Source organism: Convolutriloba macropyga, chromosome 13 (genome assembly GCF_964194025.1).
Source record: "Convolutriloba macropyga chromosome 13, txConMacr16.3, whole genome shotgun sequence".
In the NCBI taxonomy this organism is placed as follows: domain Eukaryota; kingdom Metazoa; phylum Xenacoelomorpha; order Acoela; family Convolutidae; genus Convolutriloba; species Convolutriloba macropyga.
This window is the reverse complement of record NC_134480.1, coordinates 41390596-41406908: the sequence shown is the minus strand read 5'-3', so window position 1 is coordinate 41406908 and position 16313 is coordinate 41390596. Positions and strand designations below refer to the sequence as shown.

Genomic DNA, 16313 nt, shown 5'->3' with positions numbered 1-16313 from the left:
AAACGCTGGACATAGGTGTTATTTATAAAAAGATGAAGACCCCTAAAGATGAAAACACTCCAGAAACTATCTATAAAACAACCTCCAAGCTGCTAAAACCTACAAAAAAGTTATTAGCAGGCTGCAAATATGAGACCAACAACTCGAAAAATGACATTGATCTTCATAGAATTGATAGTTTTCTCAAAAAATCGCCGCCAAAGATCTTGATATTGCTTAAAAAAATCGGTAGCGCAAAAACTAACGCCAAAAGATACTCAAAAACTATTGATTGCATATTTTATTAAAAAGTCGCCACACCTCGTGACATAAAAATTTTCAAAACAATTCCCTGCTCTCTAGAAACCTTCCAGATAAACCATCTTTAAGACCTAAACCATTCAATTTCCAGAGATCAAAAAAATTCAAAAAATAAACTTTCAATAAAATGTAACAATCATTATCAGTTTGAAAGTTTAATTTTGCATTGCGAAAACATAGCTCACAACATGAAAGCTTAACAAAAAACTACGTTTTGCAAAACACCTTGATCGACTTTGACAAACGGTAGCTTAGTACTAATCGAACAAAACAAACTCAAAAATGACGAAAAAGTAAAACATTTTGTCATTTTGGGCTCAAAAACGCCAAAAAATGACCTTTTCAACTTGAATGTCGGCCTTCCCAGCAACTTCAAGCTTCTAAGCAGCTGAAAAAACAACCAGAGCCAGCATGCAGCCTCTACTGAAACTTAATGCCCACTAGGTGTACCCATTTAACCTGTTTTGAAAGCTCAAAGTTATGGAAAAAAGTGAACAAATCTTACCAAAAAATGAAAGGAGCACCAAAACGATCCAATTATCGGACGGTAAAAAATAAAAGAAAGCCAATAGTAGCTCACTACCGCAAAATTCAAAAACAGTATCCAAGAACACATCATCATTCCATTCAGTCGTCATTCTCAACAGACCAAAAGCAGCAACAATCCGAAATTGGCAAAATTAACAATATTTCAGTCAATCTGGCGAAACGTCTGCAGGAAGCCTAAACCAATTTATCAATTTTTTATGAACATGAATTCTATATTAAACGAATAGTACTGGATAAAAAGTGATATGGATACCACTTTTTTATTAGGTGGTTGGATACCTTTTTTATGCCCCTACTGCTATATTAAAATGAGGCTATACACGAAAGCAAAAAGATCTATTCAATTCGAATTGAACTTGCCACAATTGTAGAAAGTACTTGAAAATGGTCACAGCAATATCAGAATTTTTGCTCGAAAACAAAAGCTCCTAAAAGTTCTCTGAGTAGTCCAATTCTAGACTGAAGGAACCCAAAAACAATACTACAAAAAGTTATCAAGGATGGCCTCCAAAGAAGTTTTCGAACACTTAGCAAACAGCAAAAAAGATCAAAATGAATTCCTTTTCCTCAGAGGAAGTCCAAATAGCAGCAATTTGATCAAAGTCTTGCAAAACTCCAAAAATTTGGGAAAGTATATTTAAACTGGCCTAAAAAACAGGACAAATATCTGTCTCAATGAATTCTATTAAATAAGAACTTTGGCAGTTTCTTCTTGTAGTGAATAGAGCTAAGAGCTTCAAAATGATGCCACATGCCATTTATTCTCTCAAAAAATGTATGAAACCGAAAGGCGGTGGCTAGAATAAAAAGGGGGTCCCATTAATGATTAGAAGTTGAAACAGGTCACAAACAATCATTTTTCACTCTCAATCAACATAAAGTTATCAACACTGATTGATACGTTCTATTTAAACTTTAATTAAATTTGTTTCAAACCTCTCCCTTCTTTGTTTTTTCATTTTTGTTGGTTGCTATATCTACCTCCTAAGACCTCCAAATCTCCCATACTCGTATGATTCAAATTATAGTCACTGGTTCAGGTTTTCACTCCATCATTGACTTAAACAAAACCTTACAGCCCAGTTAGAAGACATCGTTTATTCTGTTCGTGGCTTAAATCTCAATCCCGAGTCATGAACAATGCAAAGAAAGTTTTTAATTACAAAGATCCCCTGATTAATCCAGTAAAAAAATGTGCTTCCGCATGATCTTATAAACAATACCATTACTCCCCATGGAACAAACAATTATAAACCTCCATCAGTTAACCAGCCATTATCTTCAAAACCTGCCAAATCTGTATTGTACTTTTTAATGTCAACACGAGGACTTCGATAATATATGTAATCAGAACAACAGAGCGAGACTTTTGAGAACTGCAGACAACTACATGTCACGCAATCTAGAGCTGAGAACTCTCGGCGTGCTTTGTTATTACCCGAATCTGTGAAAAAAAAGGAAAAAGAGGAACCAAAAAAAGATCAGAGATTATCGACAGGCTAAAAGTGACTAGAAGACGAATAAAGGTGAGCTTTCAGAGATTAGGAATCAGAGCCCTTACTCCTTTTTTTGTTTTTCCCTTCTTTAACTGGTGAGCTTTTGGAGTCCGTGACTGAAAGCCCAACCCGCTTTCGTTTTAGCCGCCAGTTTTGTACTGTGCCGTGTCTGGTGAGCTTCTAGAGTCTCGGACTCAAAGCCGCAACAACCATGAGTGCCAAATAAAAGCACAATACGCTGAGTGCGTACAGCCTAAAATGCAGTAGTGCCAGTTAAGTTGAAACCTCGGATTGCGTCGCTTGTGCAAGCAGCATGCATTTATCAGGAGATTACACTGCTATTATGGAGTACTAGCATTAGGTCGCAACGCGCTACTGCTTTTGTAATGCATGTGCCAAAAGCAAAGAAAAGGAAGAAAATTACAAAACTTATTCAAGATTCATCACCCATCAATCGAAACAAGCATTTAAAGTGATCTAGATGAACTGAAGAACACAACCTCCGCTATAAAAATCTATTAAGAAGAAAGACGAAGGTGGTTCCGGAATCCGTCTCAACTAGAAAAGAAGGCTGTTTCACCTAAAACGGTATTATAGGATCTCATAGGCATCGGAATCTGCGGTGTGGAGGAGTTGAAGACAAAAGAATCTCGCTCTGGACAGGAGCACGACCAGTCTAGGGTACGCAGAATTCTAGTTAATCTAGATGTAGACACCGAAATCGGAGAAGTTGTTAGGCTTGGGAAGCATAAGGACAACTGAAGGTTCCAAGCGCATGGTAGAGAAATTTTATCCTAGCTTCCTGAAAAAGCTCAAAAAAACTTCTTGTACCCTGTGTTCGAAAGTAGGCACTTACCAGCGGAAGCAGCCGTGCAGATCAAAGCTTTAATGACACGGAGAGAGCTTATTGTTGGAGGAATGGAGACAAAAGAACTCCGCGTCAAAGACGGCATCCTTTTCATGAGAGGTAATGGAAGAAGGAAGAGAAAGCCAAAATTGTCTCGGGAAGGACTAAATATCTACCTAAACCTGCTAATATACAATTTAAGAAGCAAACTGGACTTCACCGGAAAATGAAATTCGCAATGAAAATAACAGCTAGTAAAAGGTTTGAAGCGCTTTGCATAACCAAGACACAGTTGACAGAACAGACAACGCACGCTGCACTATTTTTTAAAAAATTTTGAGATACATCGAGGCAATCGCCAGGCTGAAAAAGGCAAATCCAAGCACGGAGGTTGCATGATAGTTATAACAAAAAAATTTCTAGCTGTAGAACAGAAACGGACTTCCAGATTGCTTCACTTAACAGCCCTATTAGAAGGACAATCGTACAATAATAAAAATTAAAACTACTTGTGATATCAAAACAATGAATTTACAACATCAACAACTCTCTCATTGTGGATGACATCAATTATACATCACCAGATTGGAGTACTTTTTGCACAAGGAATCTTGAGAAGCAGTCACGTTATGAAAAACTGCGTATAAACAATTTGGGACAACAAAATCAAAAACAAAGAGAAGCCTCGATATAATACTGTAATCAACCACAATCTTTAATTAATATACAGGTTGATAATTTCTTCAAAAATCGTTTCAGTTCTGACCATCAGTCGTAATCGGCAAAAATATCCTTAGAAACGGCCTCTACTTATAAAAGACCAGCTAGATTAACCATTAAATGTGATTTTTCGATGTTTTCCTTTAAACGTGACAACTGGGATGAGACAAACCAGTTCATAGACAAAAAACTACAAATCTACCCAAACTTGCTATTATACAATTTAAGAAGCAAACTGGACTTCACCGGAAAATGAAATTCGCAAACAGCTAGTAAAAGGTTTGAAGTGCTTTGCATAACCGAGAAACAGTTGAGAGAACAGATAACGCACGCTTACTAATTTTTACCAAATTTTGAGATACATCGAGGCAATCGCGAGGCTGAATAAGGAAAATCCAAGCACGGATGTTGCCTGGTAGTTATAACAAAAAAAATTCTAGCTGTAGAACAGAAACGGACTTTCAGATTGCTTCACTTAACAGCCCTCATAGAAGGACAATCGTACAATAATAAAAATTACAACTACTTATGATATCAAAACAATGAATTTACAACATCAACAACTCTCTCATTGCGGGTGACATCAATTAGCCATCAACAGATTGGAGAACTTTTTGCACAAGCAATCTTGAGGAGCAGTCAGGTTATGAAAAACTGCGTATAAACAATTTTGAACAACAAAATCAAAAACAACGAGAAGCCTCGATATAATTCTGCATTCACCCACAATCTTTAATTAATATACAGGTTGATAATTTCTTCAAAAATTGTTTCAGTTCTAACCATCAGCCGTAATTGGCAAAAATATCCTTAGAAACGGCCTCTACTTATATACGACAAGCTAGATTAACCATTAAATGTGATTTTTCGATGTTTTCTATTAAACGTGAGAACTGGGATGAGACAAACCAGTTCATAGAAATTCATAAATTCGAACCGTATTGCTACACAAACGTTAGTTTGATATCTGATTTGTGGTGTAACTGGTTTTCTGATATCCTGCAAAAACTTTATCCCTAGAAAAACCAATCACCGGAAAAAGCTGGCACCTTGGGTTCAACCAGAAACACCGCACCATATCAAGAAACTTAAAACACTTGAGGACAAAAAATTACGCGGACAATTGAACAACTAGAAACTTGAGAAGGCACAAACTGAGTTAGCCCTGGCTCCACAGCTTGATCGGAAGAATTTGAATAGCTACTTTTCTAGAATGGGAAATTCTCAGACGTACGACGATATCTATATAAATGGTCTTTCGTATAGCAACTACCTACCAAGCGAAGTCTTCCTAGAAGATCAAACAGCAATGACGGATGATGAAATCTCAACTTTCCAATCGATACTACCAGTCTGTCTTCTCAAGTCAAAATCACAATGAAACAAATATTGAAGTATATGACGAGATTAATAGTTTGTTTTTCAAGCAAATTGAACTAATTGAAGTCCTGAAAACTCTCGACATAACCAAAGCGACGTACCAGATAGGATCGGCAAATTCATTCTGAAACGTGGTGCTAGGTCCTTGTAAGATTCCTTGCATATTTTCAATATCATCACAAAGGGAAATTTCCGTGCTGCATGGAAGCAGAGTGAGATAACCCACAGCACAAAGATGGAGTCAAACAACAAGTATCAAATTACCGTTCCATTAGCTTTTTCTCTGCGTTATCAAACGTTCTAGAGAAATTGATCTGCGACAAAATTTATACCGTTGTAGGTCCACGTTTCTCACAAATTGTTTCTGCAAAAGACGATCAACCCGTCACTAATTTAAAAGAGTGTCTCCGTCAGCTATATATCAGCTTTGATGATCCTGACACGCAATACCTGGGCTCTTTATGTTGACTTTCGAAAGGCTTTTGATAAAGTTAATCATTCCCTATTATTGGAGAACTTAAAGAGTAAAGTTGACATCGACTGGCATAAATATGTCTCACTTACGAATATTGGGAACACAAGAGCACAGACAACTCGAAAATTTCATTGCTCCAATTCTTGTCTAAAAAATGCGATTCCGAGTTTTTGATGCGAGCTTATAACCTGGCAAACGTATCTAACGATTTTTTAAAAGAGAAATTCTATTTGAAGTAGGCCACAAGATTAAACTTTTGGATCTATGCTTTCTACTTTTACAAAAAAGATGACGAGAATTGTTTGCGGATGTACTAATTGTAAAGAAGTGAAAAACTCAATTTTTCCTTGACTGTGAATTAGGGTTTGGGGCCCCTTGAGATCTTTCCTCTAAAGTCTATTGTTATTATTACAATAAATTTCCAAAAAATAGTTAACAATAAAAATCATCATCATATCATTAATTATATATTACGCATGGATTGTTCTAAACGGCTACTGTCAAAATCACAGAAGACAGTGAGCGCCGATTATTCAAAACAAGAAATAATTTTGACTGAGGTTAAGGTCGACTACAAGTTCTGCACACTCTGTTTAAAGGATAAAATACGTTCCATTGATGCATGTTGTTCAACCGTTAGAAAAATGGAGTATAAAGATGAGTTTAAAATACCGTAATTGAGGCTGCTTTCGTTTCAGTGATGCCTCCTTTTCACTACGTTCTTTGTTTTCCATCTTATGCAACAATAATCGTTTCACGTCTTCTTTTGATTTTATTTCGTAGAATTCTGTGTCAATTGATGCACCAATATCCATCGCATTCTTTAGTTTATATCTTGTTTGGTAATCCATGGATACTTGGTAACCGGACATCCGATCTTCAAGTGAGCCAAGGTAGAAGGGGATCTCTTTAGCCATGTTGTGAAACTGAAATTAAAAGCAGCCTTTGAACCTAAGCATCCTATCGGCCAACCTACCAGACCAGCCATTAACAATCACACTATCAACAACCTAACGTCTACTCTGTTTGAAATTGGTGATTTTTGAGTGAGGGAGGAAATATGCAAGCTCAAATGTGTAACCGTTAGGTTAAACAATAAAAAGTTCAAAGGGAGAGAGAGAGAGAGAGAAAGAGAGAGAGAGAGAGTGAGAGAGAATATACATCCACGGGTTTGTTAGACTCAATTGAGTTCAGTCGTTAATCTGCTATTTGCACAACATCCGTGTTGGAGCCTTGATATGGCCGTGATTGTTACAGAAAGTTCACTGAACAGAGCCCTCAAAACCCGGAAACTGGAATTGATCTAGTGAGGGGCAGAATTGACAGAACACGTCTGCAGCGACGGAGGAATCTCCTGTTGTTTTTGTTGGGAATTTACGACTGCTTGTCGAGGAGTCGTTCTGACATAAAATTTATTTCATTGTCGATTCGGTTTGCTAGTCTGCAATTTTTGAAAACGAATTCAATTCGCGCCTTACTTTTCTGAGCGTGTACAATTCTGTGGATCTTCCTCGTACTATGTTTATTTCAGGTGTTTCAATATCGTCTCTTCCTTCTTGAGTAAGCTTTGAGGGTGAGGAGATCGATCGTTCGTCTGCATGTACATTCGTAATGGCTAGATGTTCAAAAGCCTCAGTTGATTCTCATAGGGCTCGTTTCGTCCTGTTATCCACCTAACTGCTTTCCGCTGGAGTTTTTCAAGATAACCCAAATCAGATTTTGAGGGCGTGGTACAGTTGATTCCGTATAAGACTGGCAGAACCAGCGATATGTATAATCCAAGATTTATGAAGGGTTTTACGGCATACGCGACATTCTTCCTTATCGAGTAAAGGACTCTGTTTGATTTATTGAGTCTAGCATTTATATGAGCCGACCATGTCAGTTTCTTACTGACGTTTATACCAAGGTCCTTGATTGCTTGCACAGAGTTCAAATATGGATTTAAGTTATATTGGTTTAAATCCTTTTCTGCAATTTCCATTTTGTTTGTCGCTACCCAGTTTTGTACTGCATTTATGTCCTCCTGGAATTCGGTGTCACTGTATCCTATTGAGAGGATATGCAGCTCATCGGCAAACAGGTATGGATCGCTAAATCTTAGTTCATCTGGGAGGTCGTTGATGAGTACACAGAACAGAAGGGGTCCAAGAAGAGATCCTTGGCGGACACCACTTGTGATTTCAAGAATCCTGGAGCTTGTATTATCAGCTCTGGCGAACTGTCTTCTATTGTGGAGATAGTCAACCAAAACTTCGAGGAAGCAGCCGCCCACACCAATTTAACCTACTTTTATGAGTAATTCTATATGCGGTCCTTTATCGAAAGCTTTGGAGAAGTGAGAGTAGAAGTTCACTAAGTTGTCACTTGTGTTCTTGTCCATTGCCTCGTAAATCTTTTGCAAGAAGGAAAGCATATGTGTAGTTACAGATCTACCTCGAACAAAACCGTGCTGATGTTGCTCAAGTGTTTTTCAAAGTGTTCATATAGTGTCTCGTACATGCATTTCTCGAAAATTTTACTGTCGGTATGCAGTTGAGAAACCGGACAATATTTCGTGACCAGCCTCCTGGCGCCCTTAAAAATAGGGGTGACTGATGCGATTTTCCATTGGCCGGGAATTTTTTCAAGCGCTTTATGTTCTAGGTATAAGACTAGGTATAAGACATCAGTCACTGATTTCGCTGCTTTTTGGTAGAAGAATGGGGGGTACCCGTTCGGGCCTCTACTCTTAGTGATGTTGAGCTCCGATTCTATTCTATTAATTTTTTGCTTTGATATACAGAAGTTTGTAAAAGTTGTGTTCATAGAATTGATGTCTTCTATGCTAAAGGAATGTTTAAGAGTGTGGACAGAATGAATGATGTCGTTTATTAAATTTACTTTGTCTTCAATGTAGGATGCTGATCTTCCACCATTAGAACTTTTGGGACGTTTGGTGACTTTTTAACACTTTTGAAAAGTTTGAAGATCTCACTGGTGTCTCTGGTGCTCATTATTTTCTCTTAATAATTACACCGATCTTTTTTGCGGCCTCTGTCACAACGTTTCGAAATTTCTTTTCGATATTTTTCCGATATGACGTTGGTTTGTTCGCTACGACTTTGCGCTGAGGGTTCAAATTTTTCATCAAATTGGACGTACTTGGTGTACTTCAAGGTGGTAGAGATTGCCTATGCCTGGCCTTTTTGGGAATCGTTGCTTGTGCTACCTTGTTCAAAAAGTCGTACATTTCTTTGTTTATGTTGTTTATGTTTGTGTAAAACACTGGTTTGAAGGCAGCAATTTTGATCATTTCGCTTACTTTCGAGTAATCAGTTCTTCCAAAACATCGAAGAGTTCTCAAATTTGGTTCCATATCTGTACGAGGGCACTCAACCAGAAGACTGCTTGCCTTGTGATCTGAGCAGTTAAATATTTTTGTGAATTTTTTGTCAAGAGCGGAGTGCATGTAACAATTTCGATAGAAGGCAACGTCCAGTATGTTGTTTTTGAGGGTGTTAAAACCAACAATTTGAAGAAAAGGTTGTTTTCAAAGAGTTCTAGTACTTTTGTTCGTCAGTGTCCTCACTTGAGAAGTTGTGCCAGTTTGTGTTCAAAAAGTTAAGATCTCCACCGATTATAGCTCTGCTGTTTTTTGGTAGGGCTGACAGAAGTGTTTCAGAGTCCTCTGTGTATGTGTACCCACTTCTTTTCGGGGGGTTGTAGAACACAGGAATAAAAAAGCTGAGGTTGTTAATTTCTAGTCTGCAGGTGAGTGAACAGTCGGGTTGGTCAGTATTAAATTTTCAGATGCTAGGCTGTTTTTGACGGCAATCAATGCCCCTCCGTGAGTGTTAATTTCCGCATCCTGTTTTCTGTCTGATCTATATTTGGTGTAATTGTCTAAGAGTAGTTCAGACGATGAAATGTGCTCGTTTAACCATGTTTCGCAAGCACAAATAATGTTTTGGTCATTGAGCAGTACTGCATTACCAAATTTCGATCTACTTTCCAGGCTTGCTAGGTTTTTTGTATTAATTAGAAAAATATTGAAGAAACATAGTCACCATCCTTCAAGGTTACCTCCTAAATCTACTTTCCTGCCATCTTTGAAAAACTCGAGGTTTCGAATTTTCAGTTTATCGCGGGGAACATTTTCCTCAAGAAGCTCTCTTCGTTTTTAAGGACACAAATTTTCTTAAATTGCGTCTTCTTTTATGGCTGGTAAAATGAACACACCTTTCTCAGCTAGAATTGTTCTTTTTTTGTGGGCTTTCGCTAAAACTAATCTGGCAGCATGTTCAGTCTGAAGCGTGGGAAGTAGTGTCCGTGGTTTTTTTCCGGGTTTTGCGGAATTTACCAAGTCGTTTTAGCTCCGTTATTTGGGTTGTCACTCCTATTCAGTTTAACTCATCGTTCACTTCATTCGTAGTTGGGACAAAATTCTTGGCTTTGTATTTGTCGGGGTCTTCTGGAATCACTTGTATTCGAATGCTTTTTCTGATATTGTGATCCAAGTCAGGTGGCTCTTTGGAGTGTGTTTTGGATGTAGCGCCTAGATTTCTTGACTGGACGGCAACAGCTTCCGCATAGCTCTTATCTACTTTTCCCCATTTAGTTTTAATGGCATTATCCACTCTTGTATCAACGACTGCTGTGATTCCCTCTTCTATTGTCTGCATTTTTTCTGATCTTCTGCGTTTCTGTTTCAATCTTTTGACTCATCTTGTCAATCGTTCGACATTTTATGAAGTTTTCTTTTTCATTATTTTTCAGACATTTTACACAGAGATGCATTGCCAGTTGACGCGCTTGTTTGAGACCATTAACCTCAACTTGCGTAGGTCCATGACAACATGGTTCAAAGTGCATATGAACATTACAGGCGACGCATATGTATCTTGGCGAGGTTTGATTCATCGCTTTCTTCCACGTATTGCAACTTTTTGAAATTGTTAAGGGGGATAAACAAAGCGGGACTCAAGGAACAGAAGGATAGATAATGCTATGAGTCTGTACAACTAAATCCAGTCTCTTAACAACAGAAGAACCGTCCATACAAAGTTTTGTTCAAAGCCTGGACATTTAAATAACAAAAAATTTTCACAAAAACTTTCTATAAATTATTCAATGTCCTTCATGGAGTTTCTTCCAGTTTCTGTCGTTTCGCTTTTCGTAATTGCTTTTTCGGCTTCTTTCATTTCTTTAAGAGTCTATTGAGGTCGATACCGTTATTGATAACAATTTCGAGACAGTGAATTTCTAAGGAATGTCAGTGAAGCTCGTTGTACTCGTTGTTCTGTGAGCTGTCTTGTCGTTGATTGTTTGATATGAGATCCTTGACTACGTTGACAACCGGTATGTTCAGAGTTTTCAGCTCTGACTGTATGCCGGGTGCACCGTCTCGCTCGCAATACACAACTCCTACTATTTGTTTCAAAGCCCGAATTTAGTTCAGCAGTTGAGCAGATGACAGGGGAGTTCGGGGGTCGAAAGGATGAGCTGTTATAGTGTTGTTTATAAGGTAGTGCAACACAAAAGGTTTTTGTCCGTAATGGAAACCTTTGATGATGTTCTGTAGCATTTTTTTGGGTTTCTTGCAAGCGGAAGAAACCTCCCTCAATCAACTTTCCAGCGAAAAGTTGCCTCCAGAAAACACTAGAGAAAATCAACTATAGCGAGGAAGTGTTTGTATGGCAAGACGTGATTAACAATACGGTCACCGAACACTCCTACGAGAAGCCAACCCCCTATCACATGCAGAGATTCTACACGGGTACAAAAATTGGCATTATGTACTGCGGACGAGACGGTGCGAGCAGCGTTTATAGCGATTTGAAAAATGCTTAACATCACAGTAGCCAGTTGTTAAAACTATGTGTCAAACTTGAACAGAAAGACCAGCACAAAAAAGCAAAAACCGAATTAGAAGCCTAAAAAGCAAGAGGAGAGAGTAGAATACCAGGAAGTTAATTCTAAAAATAGTGAACTTATTCGTTGTGTAGTAACAATCACAGGTGATTGGATTTTTTCCATATTCTTGTTTGGATTAAAACTGCAAATTGTTTCCCATCTTCTTTGTGAGGAGACTCATTTAATTATATAGGCTCTGCGCAATGTGGTTACCCATAAAATCTTCTCCTATCTTTATATTTTCCCCCATCATACCGGAGAGCGTTAAAATGACAAAAATTGCCCCAACTGCAAGAAATCGCTCACCGCAAGTTCAATGAAAAATACATTTGTGTCATGTAATGTTCGTATGCATCTCGAACCAAGCAACAGAAGACTATAAAAAGCGCCAATAAACGGCATCAAAGCGCTGAGACAGCTCAAAATGATTCTGTGCAACAATTATTTGAACAAATACGAAATGCAAGCCGTCACAAGATGCTGCACAATGCAGAAGATAAATGAATATGCATAGTGTGAGTCACAGTGTGATTTGCTTGTTCACTTTTCCAGTCGCCTCTATTAACTTGCTGAAGATGTGGCAGTCATTTTAAGTCAGTGGATTGAGCTGTTCAATGTTCTCTGGTCTGAAATGATAATAAAACCATAGTCCCAAAGACGGCAATAGAATTAATTTTTCGAGTTTTCCTCAGCTGAGCCGCACTTACAAAGATCTGATGCACACTGACTCAGTTGCCATTTGACTTCTGCGAAAATAGGGGTATTTCCAAAAACAAGGCTGCATTTTTTTGTTGGCTAAGTAAGGATTTCCAAGGATTAGGGGACTCTTGCTGTGGCAGTCTGACATTGTATTTCTGGATATTCTCAGGACAGCAAAGTTATCAAGTGAGGACCATCTTCAAAGCCACAGTTCATTGATGAAAGCAGTTCTTGACTGAGTACTATAAACTAGAGGATAGCTACCAGGATAGCTACCCGTGACTTTTTCAAATCTTCTCAGACAGCTTTGAAGGAGACGCACTGTCGATCGCGCGTGATCAAGTCCGTTGAAGTGAGCTTCAGCCATTATATAGGCTGATTCTGTTTTAATTTTGCAAGAAACTTTGAGCTATTGCACTGAAAGCGAATTTCTAGTGGAGGGACTCTGAGCAAGCCTCCACAAGCAGACATTAGCGGAGACATGCAGTTCTTGAAAATCGGTCTCAAAAGGCGATTCTGTTGCAATTGCAGATTTCTGAAGTGAGAATGTGCTCATATTGGGGAAGCATAGATGAGTTGCGGTTGGATAACGGTTTACAAAAGAAGCGTCTGAGTGTTAAGTGTGAGACCCCTTCACTTCGAATATTTCCGCTGGATTGCATTCTAAATTTTGTCCTTTACTGATATCATTGTCGAGATGATTCATGTAGGTATATTTCCCGTCGATGATTAATCCTAGTTCTTTTGTGAATCCTTTCGTTTTGCATTATTGACCGTTAAGATAGATTGTGGACGGTATAGGTTTATCTCTGTGGGATGAAATCCTCTCTGTTTTTGATCCTTCACTTTCCCTTTCCAGTTGAAGCACTAACTTCCCATGTACTGCACAAATTTTTGAGCTGGTCTGGCAGGTGAGCTGGCGAATCCGCATGAAACAGTACCAAAGTATCGTCTGCATTTTTGAAAATTTGTGCGGGCTGATCAAGAAACCGTTGATAAACAAGATGAAAAGGGCCGCCGACAAAACGCTTCTCTGAGGCAGACCAAATCAGATTTCAATTTCGTCAGAGCAAAAGCAGTCGGTCTGAATGTAAGCTTTTTTGCTTCGGAGGAATGGTTCATTGAGCTTCAGAAGATTACCGCTGACTATATAGCCTTTGAGATTATACGGCAGACCGTTGGTCCAAACACTATCAAAGCTTTTTTTCATGTTGATAATTATTAGGGCGCTACAGAGGCTATTTTTAGCTTCTCCGTCTCAAGGCGTAGTCGGTACACTAAATGAACTCTTCCCCTGCCAAATCTAAAATCTACATGGTGATCTTCGAGAAAATTACATGCAACGTGTCGAGTTAGTCTGTGCTCGATCATTCGCTCAAAAATCTTTCCAATATGAGAAGCGATCGATAATGGCCGATAACTAGAGAGGACTTCGTGTGATATTTTGGCAGCTTTTTTTACTGAATATCATTCTAGAGGTGTTCCAGGGTTAGATATTAATTCTGAGGCACAAATTAGAGAGTTTTAGTAGGATCTCTAAATATCTGGCGCCAACTTTCTGCAACATTTAAGAATGTATCTGACCATTATCGAAAGAAGAGGAGCGAGATTTGTTTTTAGAAACGCGAAAAATTTCGCATTGGGAGAAGTCTTCAGAGAGGGGATCGTTGTCCGTAAATTCGAAGAAGTTGGTAGAGACTACTGTTGCTTTGAAGTGAGCTTCGTGAACTCCATTGAACGTTTCCCGTTGGAGGTGCCTAGCTTGGAAGAACGTTTTCCTGAATTCCCCTGCAATTTCATTGGGTGAGCAGATGTTTATTATTTGCGTCTTTTATTGGTGCGAACGATCAAGCCCGGGTTTTGAAGATTCGGTTGTATGCCCGCCAGAACTCTATGACTTTTTGTGAGATGAAGGAAAAGAATAAAGCCGAAACACATGAGATAAGTTATCGCCTGAGAAAAATGTAAAATCTTCGTCTCACAATTTTTGTGAACTTAAAAAGTATATGACTCCATCAAATAAACGTGCGGTACAGTTGACAAAAACTATGCTGAGGCTAAAGCCGTTCAACCAAAAAATGAAAATATGGAAGGAGCGCTCATTCTGGGATGACCGACAGGATGAAAAGCGAAATGCATCACAATATTCAGAAAAGTATACGCATATAAGATTCAGGAACGACCTCGAGAATACATCCAAAAATGTCGCAACGGTTGAATGGGTGAAAAAAATTCAGGAAGTTATTGATGTACCATAACAGTCAGAAAGATGAAAAGACTGGGCAGTTTTGACAAAATGAAATGATTCTGATGCCTAACAAGTCTACTGAACATCGGTTCTAGCATGCCAGTTTGGTTCTAGCTGCGGCAGCGAAAACCGTTTCGAACTAAACGGCAAAAAATTATATGTTCTACCAACGCCATCAAAAGAAGTTGCGAAGTAATAGAATCTTTAACTCATGAAGAGAACAGAGCTTCTCGAACAAGGTGTACTGAGAGAAAAACTGAAAGTTCGCCAACCTAGAGATTTTAAACGCTCACGTAAAATTTGAAACAAGAGAAACAGCGCATAGAATTTTCTAGGTTTCCAAACTTTTTTCATGCAAACGCCAAGAGTTCAGTGAGTCTAGAACACAAAATGAAGTTTACTAATGCTAGAACTCACCGACTAAGAAGCAATTTGCGTGAGTGAGATATAGATTATTGAGTCTTTTGGGTCATCTGAATTGAAATTGGACACCATCTTCCCTGTCGACAGAACAAGTCATTTTTGGTGTTCTGTTTGCAGTGAAAAGGGCATCAATTCTGAACGACTAAAAAACTATAAACATGTTTGCGCAAGGAAACGTATACTCGAAGACAAACGAAAAGTAATCAATATCCGTATGAAAATACAGAAACAAAACAGAAGACTTGAGAAAAACGCCAAAACGCCGGCTGAAGTTCCAATATATCATTGCACTCATTTGTGGTGACACTGTTTTTCCGGAAGCGAAATGGAACAGCTATAAAAAAGATGACAAAAAAACTGATGTCGACTTGTTCAAAAACAAAATATCAGCAAGCGATTGATCTCTCGACCCTTGTCAGCAAAACTTCGGGTGACGGTATTATTCAAAGCATATCCCTCTTAGCCTGCTCCGAGGGGCAATTTACGAAGTATTTCAATTATGAAGTTCACAAATCTATCAGAGATCTAGTCGAATGCCCAAATCTTGGTGATAAGCCGACGAGAGAAAGTTTCAGCAGCGTCGGAAGAGCTCAGATATTTGCAGACTAACGAAACCACTGAAACGAGAGAATTCAACGCAATGTGCCCTACCAATAAGAAATAATAACTCAACACAAGCTCTTCGATTCTCTGATTGACACTGCTGCACCCAGGTTAACATGGAATTGGTAATCACTGCCCCTGAATCATACCCAACCTGTCAAACCTTTTAGATAAATTTAAAACTCAGAAACCAATTCAGATGCAAAAGCCAACAAACTATTGAAAAACATTTGTTCTCAAAATGCAGATCATAGTAACAGAAGCAGTTGAACTAGACAAATTCATTACCAGGAAGAAATGATGTCAACAAGAGACACAAATGTAATATTTAGGCACTTAAAAAGCTTGAAAAAATTTGAAAGCCTTACAAAAGTCGCAGTCAAAGATCAACAATCTGCATCAACATCAATTAAACCAGTGAATCTACTAAACGTGTTTTTCCAATCTGTGTTTTCGATCAATGGGTACTTCGAAGTAAAAAGCATACAAACCAAGAAACCAAGACCAACAAGGTTTAACGTCTCCATGAAGAAAATAGACCAGATTGCTGTATTGCTCGACGTCGCAAAAGTACGGGGCCCAAACGGCTACTCACTCATCTTCTGTCAGAGGACGGCCGAATTAATGAGCCAAATGAATGAGCCAAAATTATTAATGTCTAATGTCAAAAACAACCCA

The 16313-nt window shown here is 38.5% G+C and overlaps 3 protein-coding genes across 6 annotated transcripts in view; 1 reads left to right on the top strand and 2 right to left on the bottom strand.

Annotated features, from left to right (window-relative positions):
• The window catches only part of LOC142351967 (uncharacterized), a 28457-nt gene extending 21768 nt beyond the window's left edge, over positions 1 to 6689 (bottom strand). For both annotated transcript variants that reach the window (XM_075404261.1, XM_075404262.1), the window contains exon 1: positions 6440 to 6689. In XM_075404261.1, the coding sequence (XP_075260376.1) occupies positions 6440 to 6684 (245 nt within the window). In that variant the 5' untranslated portion in view covers positions 6685 to 6689. The remainder of the gene's footprint in view (positions 1 to 6439) is intronic.
• Positions 1 to 16313, bottom strand: part of LOC142352235 (nucleoporin p54-like) — a 608913-nt gene that overhangs the window by 120262 nt on the left and 472338 nt on the right. The gene's annotated exons all lie outside the window — the stretch shown is intronic.
• Positions 1 to 16313, top strand: part of LOC142352233 (sec1 family domain-containing protein 1-like) — a 354741-nt gene that overhangs the window by 191786 nt on the left and 146642 nt on the right. The gene's annotated exons all lie outside the window — the stretch shown is intronic.